Source organism: Telopea speciosissima, chromosome 4 (assembly GCF_018873765.1).
Source record: "Telopea speciosissima isolate NSW1024214 ecotype Mountain lineage chromosome 4, Tspe_v1, whole genome shotgun sequence".
NCBI classification, from domain to species: domain Eukaryota; kingdom Viridiplantae; phylum Streptophyta; class Magnoliopsida; order Proteales; family Proteaceae; genus Telopea; species Telopea speciosissima.
Window position 1 is genome coordinate 71782741 of NC_057919.1, and position 17605 is coordinate 71800345.

General features: G+C 40.3%; 1 protein-coding gene across 4 annotated transcripts in view; it reads right to left on the reverse strand.

The window, feature by feature from the left end:
* The window catches only part of LOC122658834 (paladin), a 216034-nt gene that overhangs the window by 185141 nt on the left and 13288 nt on the right, over positions 1-17605 (reverse strand). For 3 of the 4 annotated variants that reach the window (XM_043853963.1, XM_043853962.1, XM_043853960.1), the window contains exons 1-3: positions 11157-11803; positions 570-701; positions 293-364 (exon numbers count right to left, since the gene is read on the reverse strand). In XM_043853963.1, the coding sequence (XP_043709898.1) occupies positions 293-364; positions 570-701; positions 11157-11306 (354 nt within the window). In that variant the 5' untranslated portion in view covers positions 11307-11803. Of the gene's footprint in view, positions 1-292; positions 365-569; positions 702-11156; positions 11804-16472; positions 16478-17605 lie in introns of those variants that run through there. The other variant, XM_043853961.1, reaches the window with a different exon arrangement.

The window sequence follows — 17605 nt, forward strand, 5'->3', positions numbered from 1 at the left end:
AGATGAAGTTAAAGCTCCCACAACGGATCATTTTTTATCTAATAATTTTCCCAATAATTTGACTGCTTATAAGGCTAAATTTATGCTTATGCATCACACACCTGGGGCTTCATTTCCTTTTAAACACCGAGCTAGATATCAAATAAACACTTCCCACGCAATTTCTCACATGAGAATAAAAAATGCAAAGCAATGGTTAAAACATGTTTTACAAAGAAGGGGTAAAGTTAAATATTAACGAAAACACATGCCATTAAATAAAATGAGAAAAGTTTCTCTTGATGTATATTACCGTATACTCAAGATTGGAAAAGGGCCTCTCCACATCACGCAGAACAAATGGACGACCATTAATGTACACCACCTGTTTCATACATTATTAAGCAACAAAATATATACTGGATTCAGAATACTCAAAACCAATACATCAAAAAAGATCTCAAAATCAGTGAAAAAAGATGTCCACAAACACTTCCAGAAGCAGTAAAAAAATCACAATTTATCAAATGATAAAATCCACATTCCGCTACTTTCAGTAGTTCCAATGTAAAGCAACTGGATAGCCTTACCGGTTCTTCTCGAAGGTTATGCCAAAGCACTCGCGTTTGTTTCCCTTTTTGTTGTGCCCCAATATGATTAAGTACATTTCGGATACCATCAACAGTAGGTATTGCAACACCATGAACACGTAATGAGTCGGCCTAATATATCATAAATAAAACAGAGAGGAATTAAATAAGAAGTCATGAAGCAGAAGAAACTTTCAAACTTGTCAGAAGCTTGGCAAAGGATGAATGATGCAGAATTACATGTAGTGGGCTCCAAGTGGGGTTTGATATATATCACACACACATGAACAAATTGCCTTATTTGCTTCGACGGATTGTGTTCATGCTACTGGGTACGATGCACAAATTATGCACAAATAATTACATCACCTAAATGATGTGATACTAACAACATCACCAAGTGGATACTAATGCCGTCAATGACAGAATAAATATGGATGATCCACACTAGATTCAATAGCATTCATCAAAAACTATGGCCCCAATGGTACTGTACCATAGGAAGGGCTGTATGACTACCACCACTTGCATAAAGTATATTTAGTACTTTATGCTCTCTAGTCTCTGGTATTTGACTATATAATTAAGGCAGACCATCTTTTATGTAAGCAAGCATGTTACTTTAATCTAGCAGGAGGAGATGGGTTTTGAAAATTGAGTATGGTACAAAACTCAATAGACTTTACCAACCTAACAAGCTGCCATTTTCAAATGCAATCAAGACAAAATGCTTTTTTTCTTACTAATCTGAATTAGACTATTTTCTCATTCATATATCAGCCAACAATTTTTATGGATGGGTAAGTGTTGTAATATGGGTCAAGGGTATTTTAGTCTTTGGGGGTATTTCAATCCTTGTACCTATCCTAGAATGTTCTCTTCATTATTATAAATAAAGGATGGCAGGTCTCTAAGGACATAAGCCATTATTCTCAATCCCCACATGGTATCAGAGCTGGGATCCACATCGGGATTGTAACCCTAATGGCTTCCATCACAAAACCCTAGACCATCTCTACCATCTCCTCTCTCTCCCCCTTTCTCGGTTTTGGCACCGCAAGCACCAACACCACCTACTCCCGCCACCGTCTCTCTAAAACCCACCTCTAAACCCAGTTTAAATGAACTTGTACAATTCCAGGTCCAGGTTCAGCATCTGTGTCTGCCTCTATGTTGTGGGTCCTGACTGCTGAGGATTCGGGTCAATCCTCCAGTCCACCGGTGCCGGAGTTCGAAGAACCATCCAATGTAGCTGTTGCGGAGTCTTAAGGGCTTGGTAGGACCACACACATAAGCTTTGCATGTGAAGAATGTTGGATAGAGCATATGCGGAACTTGTCACTTTCAGACACCGGGCAGTAGGTAAGAACCCTCATAATATTTCTAAGATCCTACCCAAATACATATTACAATTGACCTAAGAAACATGTAGGATGAGTGGTCACGCAAAGGCCTTGGCCTTTGGGATGATTTGAAACAAAAACAGCGGGGAAAAACACTCTGGTCGATCCAGTCTGGTCCATCTGGAAGGACCAGTCCGATCGACCAGAGTAGCTGTTCAGGGTAATTCGCATCCCAGGACTGTGGGGCCCAGTGTCTCGCATCGGGGATCCCCTTGGCATGTCCCAAATACTTAGTAGGGATAATTCCTTGGCAATGTGACCAAGTGGGGCCCACATATTGGCCTGTGTACACAAGAAATAGAGAAAAGAATGTGTTTTCCATATGGGTGCCCCTAGCCTTAGTATATAAGCATGAACTCAAGTCTGAGTTCATTTCTCAGATAGAAAACGTCGGAGAAGGAAAGAGAGAAGAGAAGAGAAAGAAGGACTGAAAAAGAAGAAGTGGAGGAAAAGGCTTTGAACTCTTATTGCTTCTAAAATTCAGAGGTAAACCCCCCACCAGAATCGATTTCCTCATTCTCTCTTCTCCTTGTAATTCTGATTTGTGAGCAGTTTCAGATTCTGGACCTTGAAAATATGATCCATCTCACTCCCATGATGTATTCCATTGAATAGAATGCTTAGGAACTTGAGATCCTTGCCTGCATGCCCAACCCTCTGCTTGATTTCTTCTATTAATAGAAATTTGGGCATGTTAGTGACCCAACCACAGCCATGCATGAATATGAACCAAATCCATCATGCATGTTGAATCTTTTCACAAGATCATGAAATTGGGTATAGCCATGAAGTACCTATGCTTGCTGATCATAAATTCCAGCTCAATTTGGGAAGTTTCAAGCTAAAATCCCCTGAACTCTCAGATTTTCGTGTTGTACAAGCACTGGTCGATCCATTCTGGTCCATTCGGAAGGACCAGTCCGATCGACCAGAGTTGTTGTCTGCCCTGTTTTGGATCAGAACCTTGTTCAAACCTAAAACTAAGGATAACTAAGATTCTAACCTCATTCAAACCATGGTTAACACGTACTAATGATTTAATTAACATAGGTCATAACCCTGTGTGCGACGAAGCGTATAGAAGTCCAACCGGGACCCAACAATCGATCGAACAACTAGATTTTAGTCAAGGTGAATGGGGATCTTGGCTTAATTTAAGAGTGTTTCTGAAATTTTTCTTTTTCATTGCTTGCTGCACCTTATCATGCATCATAAAAGTATCTTATATACAGTCCTTTGCATTTAGATGTTATGCATGTGTGCTAGGTTGCATATATAAATTGATGCATCATAATATTTGTTGCATTAAATTCAAGTTATAATGTTGAGTTGCTGAATATGAGATGATGAGATGTATTGGTGTATGTTATTGAGAAAGAGAATTATGGACAGCATGGCATGTTTATGCATAGAAAATCATTTATGTTGATCATTGTATGATGGTTGGTACGACCCTGTATGGGCATCGATTATACCTTCAATCATGCACATTACATCATGATTAGAAGGTGAATGTGGCTAGGATTTCATAACCCTGTGCTACAACCCTTGCCAACAAAGGTGAGGTGTTGGAGAACACGTGGCAAATCTGAAGGGGAATTCCAGAATGCCATTCAATGCACTCCCAGGTCTGAAGGGGAATTCCGGAAAGGGAGAAGCAGTAGGGTTAGCTTCGGGGGTTTGCTGGGGACTGAAGGATAATTTCGGTACCGGCAGGCTTCCACCACACCAAGGTTACAGTAGTACTAAACCTCATGAGACTTAGAATTGTTGTTAGAAGCATATTAGTTAAGGACATACATCATTGACTATTTGTGACTACTTGCATGTTTCTCCCTCATTGGGCTCAGTGGAGCTCATCCCTGTGGAATTCCTTCTTTTCAGATGACTTTGCAGGTAATGACGACCCGGGGCTGTTGGGTGATGCTACTTTGGACTTCGCCACCGATAGTGACTATGCGGTGCAGGAGCCCAAGGTGCATGACCCGTCGTGTGTGTGCGATCAATGCGCATTTCTATGATCTGGCCTGACGGCTAGGCCTATCACTACTTTTAATGTTTATACATTACTTTTGTGTACTTAAACTACTTTGTTGGATGTAAAGTCCTCCTTCAGATCTTATGTATAATTTATATGTTTATCATCTAGAATCCTGTGGATAATATATATATATATATACTTCTGAATTTCTTTCGCTGCATTTGATTTACTGTATTGTGATGGATTTTGAGTTGGGAGTACTGTACTAACGATCTTGGTGGTTGCTGGGATGCCAGTTGACGCCTGGTCAGACCGCACCCAGCTTAGCAGGGGCGGGGTGTAACAGTCTCTCTCTCCATCCTCTCAGTTCAGCACCGCCGTCACCTCTGCCACCCACCACCGCTAACGTCGCCCACTTCAAGAGGTCCGTCCATACACCGTTGCCTCTCTCTTCACCCTTGGTGGTGAGTTATCTCCCACTAAGGGCTTTTCCACCTAAAATGATCTAAATCCCTCATTCAATCAAAACTTGTTGGTGATTTTTCCTGGGATCCATTGTGCAGTATTGATGTTTTGTTCAACCTGTCTTGACTAACAACCATGGTATCTGATTTGACCGCCGAATCTTCTGGACAAGAAAGAGTCAGTCAGTGTTACTTCCTTCATTCCTCTTAGCTCCATTAAACTCAATGGGACCAATTACTTGATGTGGTCACGTCAAACAGAAGGCTGATGGAATAGTGGAAATATATAAGGCGAGGTCGGTTGCTAGAGGGTTCACTCAGACACATGGCATTGACTATCAGGAAACATTTGCCCCAGTAGCAAAGATGAACAATGTCAGAGTTATTATCTCATGTGCAGTTAACCAAGGATGGGATCTTTAACAACTTGATGTGAAAAATGTTTTTCTCCACAGGGAGCTTGAAGAGGAGGTATATGGACATTCCTCCTGGTTTTGCTGCCCCAGAAACCAAAGGCAAAGTGTGTCGTCTAAAGAGAGCTTTATATGGTCTAAAACAGTCCCCAAGAGCTTGGTTCGGATGTTTCCATAAAGCCATGGTGTCAATTGATTATAAACGAAGTAATGTTGATCACTGTATCAAGAAGAACGGTCAACATATTACAGTTTTGATTGTCCATGTAGATGATATTGTAATCATTGGGAGAGATGTTGATGAAATATGTAGACTGAAGACCCATTTGGGGGCTGAGTTTGAGATCAAGGACCTGGGAAAGCTAAGATATTTTCTTGGGATCAAGGTTGCTCATTCAGCTCAAGGTATCTTCCTCTCTCGATGAAAGTATACACTTGATCTCTTATCTAACACAAGAATGTTGGGGTGTAAGCCTTCAAATACTCCATTACAGCCTAATACCATGGAACAAGATCTCGGTCGAAACCGACCGAGATGACCGAGATATCTCGGTTTCGTGGAAAACTGAGACGAAACCGGCATGTGTTTTAAAAAATTCAAGGTTTCAACCAGTTTCGGTCGAAACTAGTCGAAACCAGCTGAACCAGACCAACCCAGCCACTTAAATTACCCCATCTCGATCGAAACTTGTGATATTTCATAAGTTTCGACCAAGAGCTACTGGTTTCGACACTGCAGATAGGAAACTTGAAAGATTTCGAAATTTTTAGCCTCCACTGCTTGATTCTTCGCATTTCAACGTTGTTTGGTGCATCTACAACTTGATTCTACTAGCGTGTGAACCTCTCTTCTCAAAAGTAATGGTATTTTTGTCCCAAAAATAAATTTTTTTGTACAACACTGTTGAATACATGGTACCATTTTGAGTGTATCCTTCAGCTTGCATTAGTAAGCATGGGTCAATAACCACAAGTACCATTTTGAGTGGCTTTTTTACGAAAATAGTTCATGCATTGTGTTTAAAATGTCAAGCATAGGCTATATACAAAAAATAGACCTAAAACCATTTCTGGGCCTCGAAACCACTATCTCGAGTTGGCTAGGAAAAAGTACCTGATTTCGACCATATCTCGGTTTCAGCCTGGTCGAAACCTGAGATCTTGAACCTTGCCTAATCCTCGTCTAAAGAGTAAGGATGGAGAGCTAGTGGATAAGAGCAGCTATCAAAGGCTGGTTCGACGACTAATATATCTGTCAAACACACGACCTGATATAGCATTTGTTGTGAGTGTGGTTAGTCAGTATATGCATGATCCTCACTCAACTCATCTAGAAGCAACATATAGAATCTTGAGATATTTGAACTCTACTCCTGGAAAAGGTGTTCTTTTCACTTCTCAGGATCACTTGCAAGTTGAGGCTTTCACCAATGTAGATTGGGCAGGATGTCAAGATGACAGGAGATCTACCTCAGGCTATTACATTTTTGTTGGAGGCAACCTAGTTACTTGGCGGAGCAAGAAGCAAGCTGTAATTGCTTGGTGTAGTGCAGAAGCGGGGTTTCGGGCTATGGCCCATGGTATATGTGAACTCCTTTGGCTCTAGGGACTCCTTCGAGATTTATGTATTCTTGTTGAGCTGCCTATGCGCTTATATTGTGACACCAAATTAGCAATAAGCATTGCACATAATCCAATTCAATATGATCGCACTAAGCACGCCAAGATCGATCATCACTTCATCAAGGAGAAGTTGGAATAAAGAGTAATTTGTGTTCTATTTATTCAATCTAGTGACCAGTTAGCTGACATTTTCACTAAGGGGATTAGTAGTAAAGGTTTGTTTCTATTGTAAGCAAGTTGGGCATGTTTGATATTTATGGACCAACTTGAGGGGGAGTGTTGTAATATGGGTTCAAGGGTATTTTAATCTTTGGGGGTATTACAGTCCTTGTACAGTTGTACCTATTCTAGAATGTTTTCTTCATTATTATAAATAAAGGTGGGTTGGTGTCTAAGGACATAAGCCATTATTCTCAATTCCCACAGTAAGCATATTTTTTTTTTATGAATAAAAAACTCATTACCAAAGGAAAGAAAAAGGGGGGTGGGGAGAGAACAAAAAATACAATAAAGAAATTACAAGGCCCTGCCTTTATAGAGAGGGAGACAAGGACCGGAAAAGGAGAAAAGGAAGAATCCAAAGAAACCACAACAAAAGAAAAAAAAAAGTAGGGAGGCGGCACACCAGGAGGAGGCCGAAACTAGCTAATGCCTAACACCAATTCGACAACCGGACCCATCTTCAGAGATTGCGCAAGAACCAGGAATCGAAGAGAGCCATAAGAAATGCAGGAAAGCCCACCAAAAGACATGACCCCGGATATCCATACTTAAAGCCCAGAGCTTCTCATTGCTAGGAAAGGAATGGTTCAGGTGGGACCTCTTCTTGGGATAAGAGGGGAGCTAATATCACACAGACAGTAAACACAAAGGGAGGGATGAGGGGCGACAGAAGGCTGGAGGAGATGGGGGGTTAAGCAGAGGGAAAGAGAAGATCCTTGCAGGAAAGGGAGGGAGACGGGGGAGGACGATCGGTAGGGGAAGTTTCGGGCAAGTGGGTCAGCAGGAGCTCGAACCTTGCAGTAGGGAGGGGAGGGGAGGGAGGTAACCGTTGGTTAAGATCGGGTGAGCGGTTGGGTTGGACCAAACTGGCTTCATGCCCACAGTCACTAAGGAAGTGCCAAGTGGGATATGGGGGGGAATTTGGACCAACCCAGGAGCAGAGGGAGAGTTGGCCACAGAGAGAAAAAGGCTCAAAAGAAAAGAGGCAAAGTTGGTAAGAGTATGGTAAGCATCTTAACTTTATAATGTATGTGTAAAGTTATAGATGAGTTGCATAATATCCGTTTGGTAATAGGAGTTCAATAATCTTACTGTTGCATTCAACCCATCTTCATACAACCTACAAAGCTCCAAAAGTATTGCAATTTACAATCGTGTAAAAACCACAGAAATTGAAAGACCGAGTTCTTTTTCTTTTCTTCTTTTTTTTTCAGAGTAAACTCCTGATATACTAGTATAGCCATTCAGAAAAGTGGGGACTTGCCCATTTTCTCTGTCCACTAACACATGACTATCTTAAACTTTTGTTGAATTGCTACGCTAAGGAATTTTATCATGTGACCATTAATTCTCAATGCATAACGAAACAATTAGCAAAATATAGTACTGAAGTACAAGTTGCTCCACGGTATGATGCTAATTCTTTGTTTTATTACAGAAAGGGGAGAGAGAGAGAGAAATAATGTACACATACATCACCAAATCGATGCCAATATTTTAATTTAGGGAAGCAGTTTTCTGTCCGGGCATGTGGCCTACGCCAGTACTCCCATGTGTCTATCTCTCTCCTCCTTAAAACAAGGGGGCAGAGGTATCTTTTCACATGGGGAGGAAAGAGATAGACTCATGGGAGTGCTGGCATAAGCCACACTCCCGGACATAGATCTTTTTCCCTTTAATTTATTTGTCCAGTAGCAAGGTATGGATTTAGACTGACTGCGTTGCAAGTGGTAAAACTGTAAAACGCCAAGTATGTAATATCAGACACGGAAAGAACCAAACATCCAGCTGGAACAAGGAGGAAAATCTATTGTCTTAAGTAATTTTGCGAAAAACTACTAATAAATAATGTGGGCGAACTCCACATTTGCATGTTTCACTCTCAAAGTCCATTTAAGAAATAAACACCACTATAGGAATAAAGTAAGACTTATCTTATGGCAAGTAATAATTCAAACAATGTCACACTAAGGAGAGTCGGTCTTTGGATCACGACCACAACCATCAACGGTAGAAACAACAAACAAGACTGTGGCGTGCCAATAGGTCAGTCTCCTTCATAGTTCGAAAACTCGGCGAAATTCCGGTAGTTTCGAATGGCCCAAGACGAAACAGCACAAAACATGCAAGTGAATTTGTTTCGACCGAAATTACGGTACTATTTGTACCATCCTACCAAAAGGACACAAACCATAGTATAAACATGCATTGTTTTGCGAGTTAAGGTCAAAATATTGACCAGAACTCGGTGGTTTCATTGGTTTCAACATGGAAAAGGGGAAAACAGCTGGAGACTTGGTTTTTTTGCCACATCACTACTCTATACTACTGGAATACACTGCTGAGGATTGCCACATCACTCCAAAGAGATCAGTTGTTGCTTACTGGAGAAAATTTGGCTACATTCAACGATTTCAGGTAAACAACTTTTCCCAAAAAATATGATAAATACTTCTTCTATGGGGGTGGAATATTTATATGTCTGACACCGGAGGCCAATCTATGGCCTCACAGTGTCAAAAAAAAATTCTGCTCAGATATAAATATATATATACTACTCCCATATCAGTGTCAAAAAAAATTCTGTTCAGAAACAAATATATATATACTACTCTCATATCAGTGTCATCACAGAACAATAAAACATGAATCAAAGAAGAATGATCAGAGAAGCAGATACAGTAAGCCGCAGAACTCGGCATATTCAGATTCAGAACAGAACAACACATGAAGAACAGACCGAGTTAAGACACCACACACCGTGAGGAAGACATACCAGACAAACGCATATGAAGAACAGACCAAGTTGCAAGTCGGTATAGTAAGCCGAAGAACTCGGCATATTCAGATTCAGAACAGAACGACCAACCAACTTGGCATTCAAAATAAGAATCCGAAGCATCAAAGACAGGATAGAGTGGAGAGAAGGGATTCGTAACAATTTTAGGATTCAATGTTGCCATCTCGAAAGCCAAAGCCTTCGTTTACAGCCTCAAAAGTGACTAGAAAAAGAAAAGACAAGCCAACTCAAGAGATCCTACACCTGTTCCTTTGGCTTGTGCTGCTTATTTAGTTTGGCTGCAGATGGCTGATTACAATTTTAGCCACCTTAACAAGCAGAACAGAGACGTAGGTTCAAGCAAGTACTTCTTCTTTCTATTAGTGGTGATAGCTTTTGGTAAAGTAAAATACCCCCCTAAACAAGTAAGGCGGATGTAAGACCTAGCCTTGTGAGTAGAACGGAGGCTTTAGAGAAACAACTTCTTATCAAGGAAGCGCTAATTAAAGTGAAGGAAGTTAGGGTGCAACACAACGAGAATGTCATGTTCTAGGCGCTTGGGCGAGTAGCGGTAAGTGAAGTTAAGTGAGTCAAAAATAAAGTGCAAGAGGTTGATTGACACACTATTCTTGTGAACACAGGTTCTTATTTTTAAAAAAAAATTAAATAAATATAGATTTTCCTACAACAAAAATGTAAAAAAAAATAGGGTTAATAAAAACTGGATGGGGCTCAATTATATATATGTTAATCACCGTTGGCCGATCTACAGCCTCACGGTGTCAAAAATTATTTTTTACCAGTAAAACTTATTTTTAATTTCCAAATTATGGAAATTATTAAAAAATAAAAGTAGGGAAAAAATATTCTGTTTAGTTTAGAAAAATAAAAGAAATTTATGTTCTGATTTCAGTGTGTTTTGAAACGCATGTGAGGCCTCAAATGTTGTAACATATTTGGTTTCATATTCTGGGGAGTTCCAAACTCCATGATGAACTGGAGCATGTGAAAACTGGAACTGGAACCCCATATCCATAGATACCCACAAAAGTTACAGATCAAAAAAACCACTGCAAAAAAGCTGACCATTTTTTTCTAAGATCAAAGCGTATGCTTGTCAAAGGAAATTTTGAAGCACAATGAAAATGTCAATCCAAGGGACAACAGAGTAGTCTGAAAAAAAATTTGAGTGTCCATCAGTAAGGGCAAATGCAAACACTGTATGAACATTTAGAGAACGCCCAAGTCCCCATACACCTCAATAGGATTTTGAACTCTATGCAGGTGAGTGAATACAAGGGATGATAATTAAGCTACAATAAGACCAGACCGGATAACTAGCTCTGTTTCACGGGCCCCTAAGATAAATAGGCGAAAGAGTGAACACGCACCTGGACTTGAGTAAGTTAAGCTTGCTTTGCGGAAAGAAAGAAAGAGCACATACCAACCATGAATATTATGGATTCAATTTAAACACCTGCTTGTCTTGAGATTAGTGAACGAAGAAAAAAACAGACGGGAAGGTGGAGAATGACAGGAAAAATATCCACCGTGGTAAACCCCAATACTCCTGGCCCAATATATACATACATATGAAGAATTAAATAGAGTAAAACAATTAAGTAAATAAAATGCTGATTCTTTGACATGCCTTTATTCAACGACTACGAAGACGAAGAAGAAGAAGAAGAAGAAGAAGAACCTGTCTGTAATTGGGAGCACCATCGATTTGTGGAGTTAATCGTTTGTTTTGACAGCCAGGGAAGTGGTCACTCTTAAGTATTGTTTTCTTGCCCAAAACAGATCCCACTCTCTGCTTCATAACCTGCTCCGGTTCTTTTTGTACCGACATCGTCCACTATGGATACGAAACAATTTCGTGTCTTACCTTCTTTTTCTTTTTCTTTTTTGATTTGGGATTTCTTCCCTATTTTGTTTGAAGCAACAGCTTGAGCAAGTGCGACAGATACCAGTACAAATCTGTATAGGAATTTATTGGACCGATCAGCTAATTATCACGGACTCATGGGAGGAAAAATGATAAAAGAGAGAGAGCACTTTCCACTTCCCATATACCTCTCTCACCCAATCGGAATTTCCTCTCTTGCTCTAACTTCTAAGATAAATTTAACACAACATGGAGCAGAAGGAGCATAAACAATAGAGATAATAAGAGGAAGGGGTTTATTGACGATACGAGGAGGGAAAGAAAGACAAAGGGCAACAAGAGCTTTTCTGGGGAGCGTTGAATGCATATAATCTGTTTGCCGAGCTCGAGCATGGCTTCGTCGCCAGAAAGACCAACGTGAGAAGCGTGTCGTATGGCTGTTTTCTGCTGCGTATGAAATCTTTCCTCATGTATTTTTTATTTTTTTTTGTCTTACCAAACAAAAGAAAATGTATCCTCTAATTTTTATGGATTTTGGAATTTGGACAGGTGGACAAGAGAATCGTCCGAACCAATTAAAACTGCCAGAAAGCATATTCTCTTGTATAATTATTGGTGGAATTTTTTATTTCAAAAAAAATATTGGCAATTAAACCCCAAGGGGAAGCGCAATTGGCAAGGGATGATGTCTAAGGAAATTGAAGGTCCTAGTTCGACTCTTGTCTCCCTCGTTGGGCCCACGCACCTAAGAAGAAACTTGGTAATTTATTTAATTTTTTATTCTTTTTAAGGTGAACTATCGGTAATTAATTTATTAGTAATAATGTAGATTGATAGATTGCGTTTTCCCATAAAAATGAGGGCTAATTTATCTCACTCCATAATGGAATTCTACATACCATCATTTTATTTTTATTTTTTAAGTAAAAATATAATTCAATGAATGTTGAATGTGTATAGTCCAAAGCTTCAGATTCACAAAGATCATGAAGTCATGGAGTGGAATTTGACCAAACTATTATACATATAATAGACAGGGCTTTCCTAACCAAGGCATCTGAAACACCAATCATAGCCTGTGGAATACATTGAAAAGAAATAGAACCAAAAAAAGACTTAATATATGAAATTACAATAGAAATTTCATAGAGTGGAATTCGGTTCTGGTCATGGATATAACTGATCACCTCTTTGCAATCTGATTCCACTTGAAGTTGAGTGAAACCAACAGCCACAACTTCTACAAGTGCACTTCCAATTGCAATAGCTTCACCTTGAATCGCTGATCTAAAGTAAAGAGGAAATGAGATTGGTTTCATTTGGTCCTATGATCTCTGAAAATGAAACCTACACCACCTTTTGAAATTCTACTTTTCAGCACTGCATCACAATTAACTTTATTGACCATTAAATAAAATCGAAGACATCTCAACTATTAATTCCTACTGTTGTATCATTCATCCACCAACACCGTTGCAACCTCCCCTCTCCTTTCTTGAAATCTTTCCACCCATCTCTCTTCCCCCTCTCTCTCTCTCTTTGTGCTCACCTGCAACTCACCGTAGTTAGTGGCTCCTCGAGTGTCTTCTTTGATATTTTCCACATTCTCATGCTAATTAATCAAAACCGCAGCCATTCGACCAACTCCCAACTTTTCAGGATGAAAGCATCTCTAAACCGCAAGCTACTGCTTTGCCCAATTCTTGTCTCTTCTTGGGTGATTTTGAAATCTCAAACTGGTTTTCCTCTTTAAAAAAAACCCACAATCATTTAACATTTCCCATTGATTGAGATGAAAATATTTGAAAACATTTTGCGAAAAGTATCAAATTACTCAAATTTAGTTTTTAATTTACAAAATTACCCACGCAAACTTTATTTCAACAGAAGAGAAAATAGTTTATGTAGGGAGCATAGCACATGTGCCAAGACACATGGGGGGAAATGATCGCCCCACCCCCATAAAATACAAAAAATGATGCCCATGTTGATGTTTTCGCACGCGTAGAGGCCACACTTCCCCCCCCCCCCAACTGAATTACCCAAATTGAGTTTGGGTATTAAAAAATGCACAAAACAGTGTTGGTCTAACATATGCCACACATTTTTTACTTCTTTTTTTTTTTGGCAAGTACACATTTCATACTTGGAAACGTGCAATACGATTGATGACCCTCTCCCATGGTACCTCTTCCCTTGTGAGTGGGATGTGAAATCGTTCCATGTGACAAGTGTGAGACCCACCTCTTAAATCCGTTCTCACTAAACTTATATACTTTCAGGTCCAGGTTCAGCAGCCATGTATGCCTCAATGTTGTGGACTTTAGTGGTTGAGGATTCGGACCAATCCCTCGATTCACCAATGGAGGATTCCGAAGAACCAACTCAAATAATCATTATTAAATCTGAGGAACCTTGCGGGAGCCCGCACATAAGTTTTGCATAGCAGACATGCATCATGGAGCATATGCAAAACCTATCAATCTCTTATGCCGGATCATAGATAAGAACCCGTTAACTATATAAAGCTATTGTCTTATTTGTGTAGCTTTGGCTGAAATGTGTTCCCTAGTGTCTCTCACAAGAGGGGGTGGGACCCACCCGGGGCACCTGACCGAACACTCTGCCTTGGTGGGGTCCACCTTCCTCTTGTGAGAGGCACTAGGGAACCGCACCGATCAGGGAACCGTAGATGATAACGATTCGGGGTCCACCCACCTCTTTTAGAGGCACTAAAGATCCAGTTGCGCCTAGATATGGGAGCGCACTAAAACTAAATTACTGTTGTATCCCCAGGAAATAAAAAATCGTATCTATGTTGATACTTGCCTACTTTCTTTTTTATCTCTATGCTTATACGGGCGCTACACAATGGGACAGCTTTAAAAAAAGGGAATATACCCTCTATGGAATTTAAAAAGAAAAAAGATAAATTACTTGGACACCCTGTACTATGGCCCGATTGCTAGACACCCCAAACTTTGAAACTATTACTTGATGGGACCCACATACCTGGTCTCGGTTGAGCTACCTGCATACCATCACGGTCGGGCTCTCATTTATATCGTGGGATATCATTCATGGAACTTAACTATAAGTGGTTTCTTAGGTTAATTACCTTTTAAATAGCTAGTAGAATGTAATTCACCAAACTAATTCTAATATGGCCCAAATCAAACAAACCTTAGTAGCCTCACCTAGACTTAGCTTTAGGAATTCATTTCCTACCCAAATCATAATCCGATTTCTGCTCTGGAGAAAAGGAAGAGAAGAGAGAGAAGCTCTAAAGAATTGGACATTGGAGAGAGAAGGCCTGGAGAAGGGCTAATAGGTTGGATTGTTGTTGTTCCCTCCTTGTGAATCTCCTTCAGTTAGGTTGCAAACCCTTGAGCTGACCTTGTTCTTCTCTTTCTTTGGTTTCAGCTGAGTTCCTAACTCAAACAAACCCGAAACATAGAAAATTTAGGCAAATTTGTTTTAAAGCCTTAGACCCAACATGCATTTGGGTTGTTTCCCTTTAACTCCCCTAAGCCAATTTGGGATTTGGGGTCTGTGCATAGCAAGATCCATGATGAAAGGCCTCAAAACAAAGCTCTACAGCACCTATCGGGTGCAAAAGCTGCCCCCCTGCGGATGTCCGGTCCATTGTCAGATGACCATCAGATCTTCCCAGTTGTCCCTATTAGATTGGGGCTTTGTTTCTAGTTTACACTAGTAACCTAATTGATGTTATGTATTGTTAATCTAGGGTGAAATCTTCTAATTGGTGAGGCTTTTCAAGAGTTAGTTTTATCTATTAGCTTGAGCAATTCTTCTAACTCAAGGTAAGTGGGATTTGACTTTAATTTGAGAGTGTTTCTTGTTTATTTTCTTATATTATGCTTGTTGCATCTGTACATGCACCATATTAACGTTATGTTCATGTAGTTTTAGTTTATCTTTTATGCATTAGATGTATGCATGATGGTAGGTTGCATTCCATAATGCATATGCATAATATTATGAATGATATGATGAGATAGTATGTTGTATGAGATTGAGAGATGATGATGGAACTATTTGGATATTCTATATACTGTAGAACTACATGACATACATGTTAGAAGGTGCATATGGCTAGGGTATCTTAAACCCTATGCTACAACCCTTGCCAGCAGGGGTGAGGTGTTGGATAACCCATGGTAGGTCCAAAGGGATGATTCTGGAATGCCAATTGCTATCTCATAGGTCCGATGTGTGATTCTGGAATGGGATGTACAGTAGGGTTAACCTTGGGGGTTTGCTGGGGACCGATGAGTGATTCCGGTACTGGCAAGTCTCCACTGTAGTAGAGTGGTATTCTTGGGGTCCGATTTGTGATTTCGGAACTGAAAACATCATACCTGTTATAGTAACATCTGACCTCATGAGACCTAGATCTATTGTTAGTTGCATGATTAGACTTGAGACATGCATCATGGACTATATGCATCTGTTTGCATGTTTCCCCTGATTGGGCTCAGTGGAGCTCATTCCCACGGATATTCCCCTTTTTCATATGGCATGGCTGGTTGTGAGGAACCAGGGTTGGGAGCTGTTGCTGCTTCAGACTTCAACACCAGTAGTGACTCTGCACCGCAGGAGCTCAAAGTGCATGATGTTTCATGCGAGTGCGACCAGTGCGCGTTTCTGTGATATGGCCTGATGGACTAAGTTGTATTCCTTTTTGTGTTTATATACTACTTTTGTTATAGATAAGCATGTAGTGGTCTTAATACACTTTTGGGAAGTTGTACAGTGTAATTGCAAGTTCTATCAATATAACATGTTTATCACTTAGATTTCTTCCTATTACTGTTATTATTATTATTATTTGCCCTCTTCCACTTTATTTGATTTCTGTATTGTGATAAATTCTGAATGAGAGTACTGCACTTGCGATCCTAATGGTTGATTGGATGTCTGTTGGCATCTAGTCACACCATACCCTTACTAATCGGGCCGGGGATTGACAACGAGCTTCCGAGGACACGATATATTTGATTTTATCAAGAACATCTACAGAATGGTGGTGGGCGACGGTGAAAAACTGGTGGTGAAGCAAATACGAATAAGACAAAATCAGGTGATTGGAGACGCAATAGGAGCAACATAGACTGAAGCAGAGGAGCCGATACGGCACGTGAACGTGGTGAAGTAGGAGTTCGAAGTGGAGGTTGCAACATTGAGCTCTATACAACACGTGAACATGGAGAAGCTATATTGCAGCAATACCAACGAGAATTCCACTCTGTTGGTGTACAAGTATTTGCCCAACGGAAGCCTATAGGACCCGATGCATATGTCGGAAGATGGAGCGACATAGGAGGTGCGATCTCGGTGGCCAAGTGATCTAGTAACTACACCATGGGTGTGAGAAGCCAGTGATTGTTAGGTGCCAGGGGTGGATTTTGAAACCTCCCTCCCTCCCCTTTTTGCCCTCGTCCCAGAAGGCAGGATGTAAAAAGGGATATATCATGGGTTGTTGGATCTCTGTCTTTTTTGTTTGGAAGTCACCACCTAGATTAGTACTAGGACCAATAAAATTCTATAAAGGTTTCCTCCCGGAAGGGGAAAAATTGACGCACAATGGATAAGACAGTTGGTCTCACAAATCTCTAGGTAGGTGTCAAGTTACGTGTTGAGAAGCTTTTACACAACTAGACCGGATTTTTATCGTCTCAAGTGCACATTTGGGGGAAGGCAACACGTGGCAAATGACTATCCAATGGTCCAAATTGGAATCAAGTTTTTCACTCTCAAAATCCCTAAAAATTGAAAAAATCTTTTCCTCTCTCTCTCTCTCTATATCTGTCCTCTCTCACGAAAACCAAACCAGAGGCTCTCCTCTCTCACGAAGAGTCGCAGACCAAAACAGAGGCACGTTCTCTATATCATACACCAGTCCTCATTCTCCTTAAGATTCTCACCTTCAAAGCAAAAGCAGCACTAACTCACTCTCTCTCCTTCGGACTATTCAGATGCGGCTGTGATTTGTGAGTGATAGTGAATTAACAGTTCATTCTCACCGCACAAGAAAACCCAATTTAATCTCTATTTAATGGGTTGCCGACGACATTAGCGATGTTGTTTTGTTGTGTTCATCTTCTATGCCTGGTTCTCTTGCTAGGATTTTCTACCATTCAAGTCGAAGCTAAGAGTGAAACGATGAAATTCGACTTCAGCACGTTAACGCTAAGCAGCCTGAAGCTACTGGGAGCTGCCTTAATTATAAGATCAGGAAA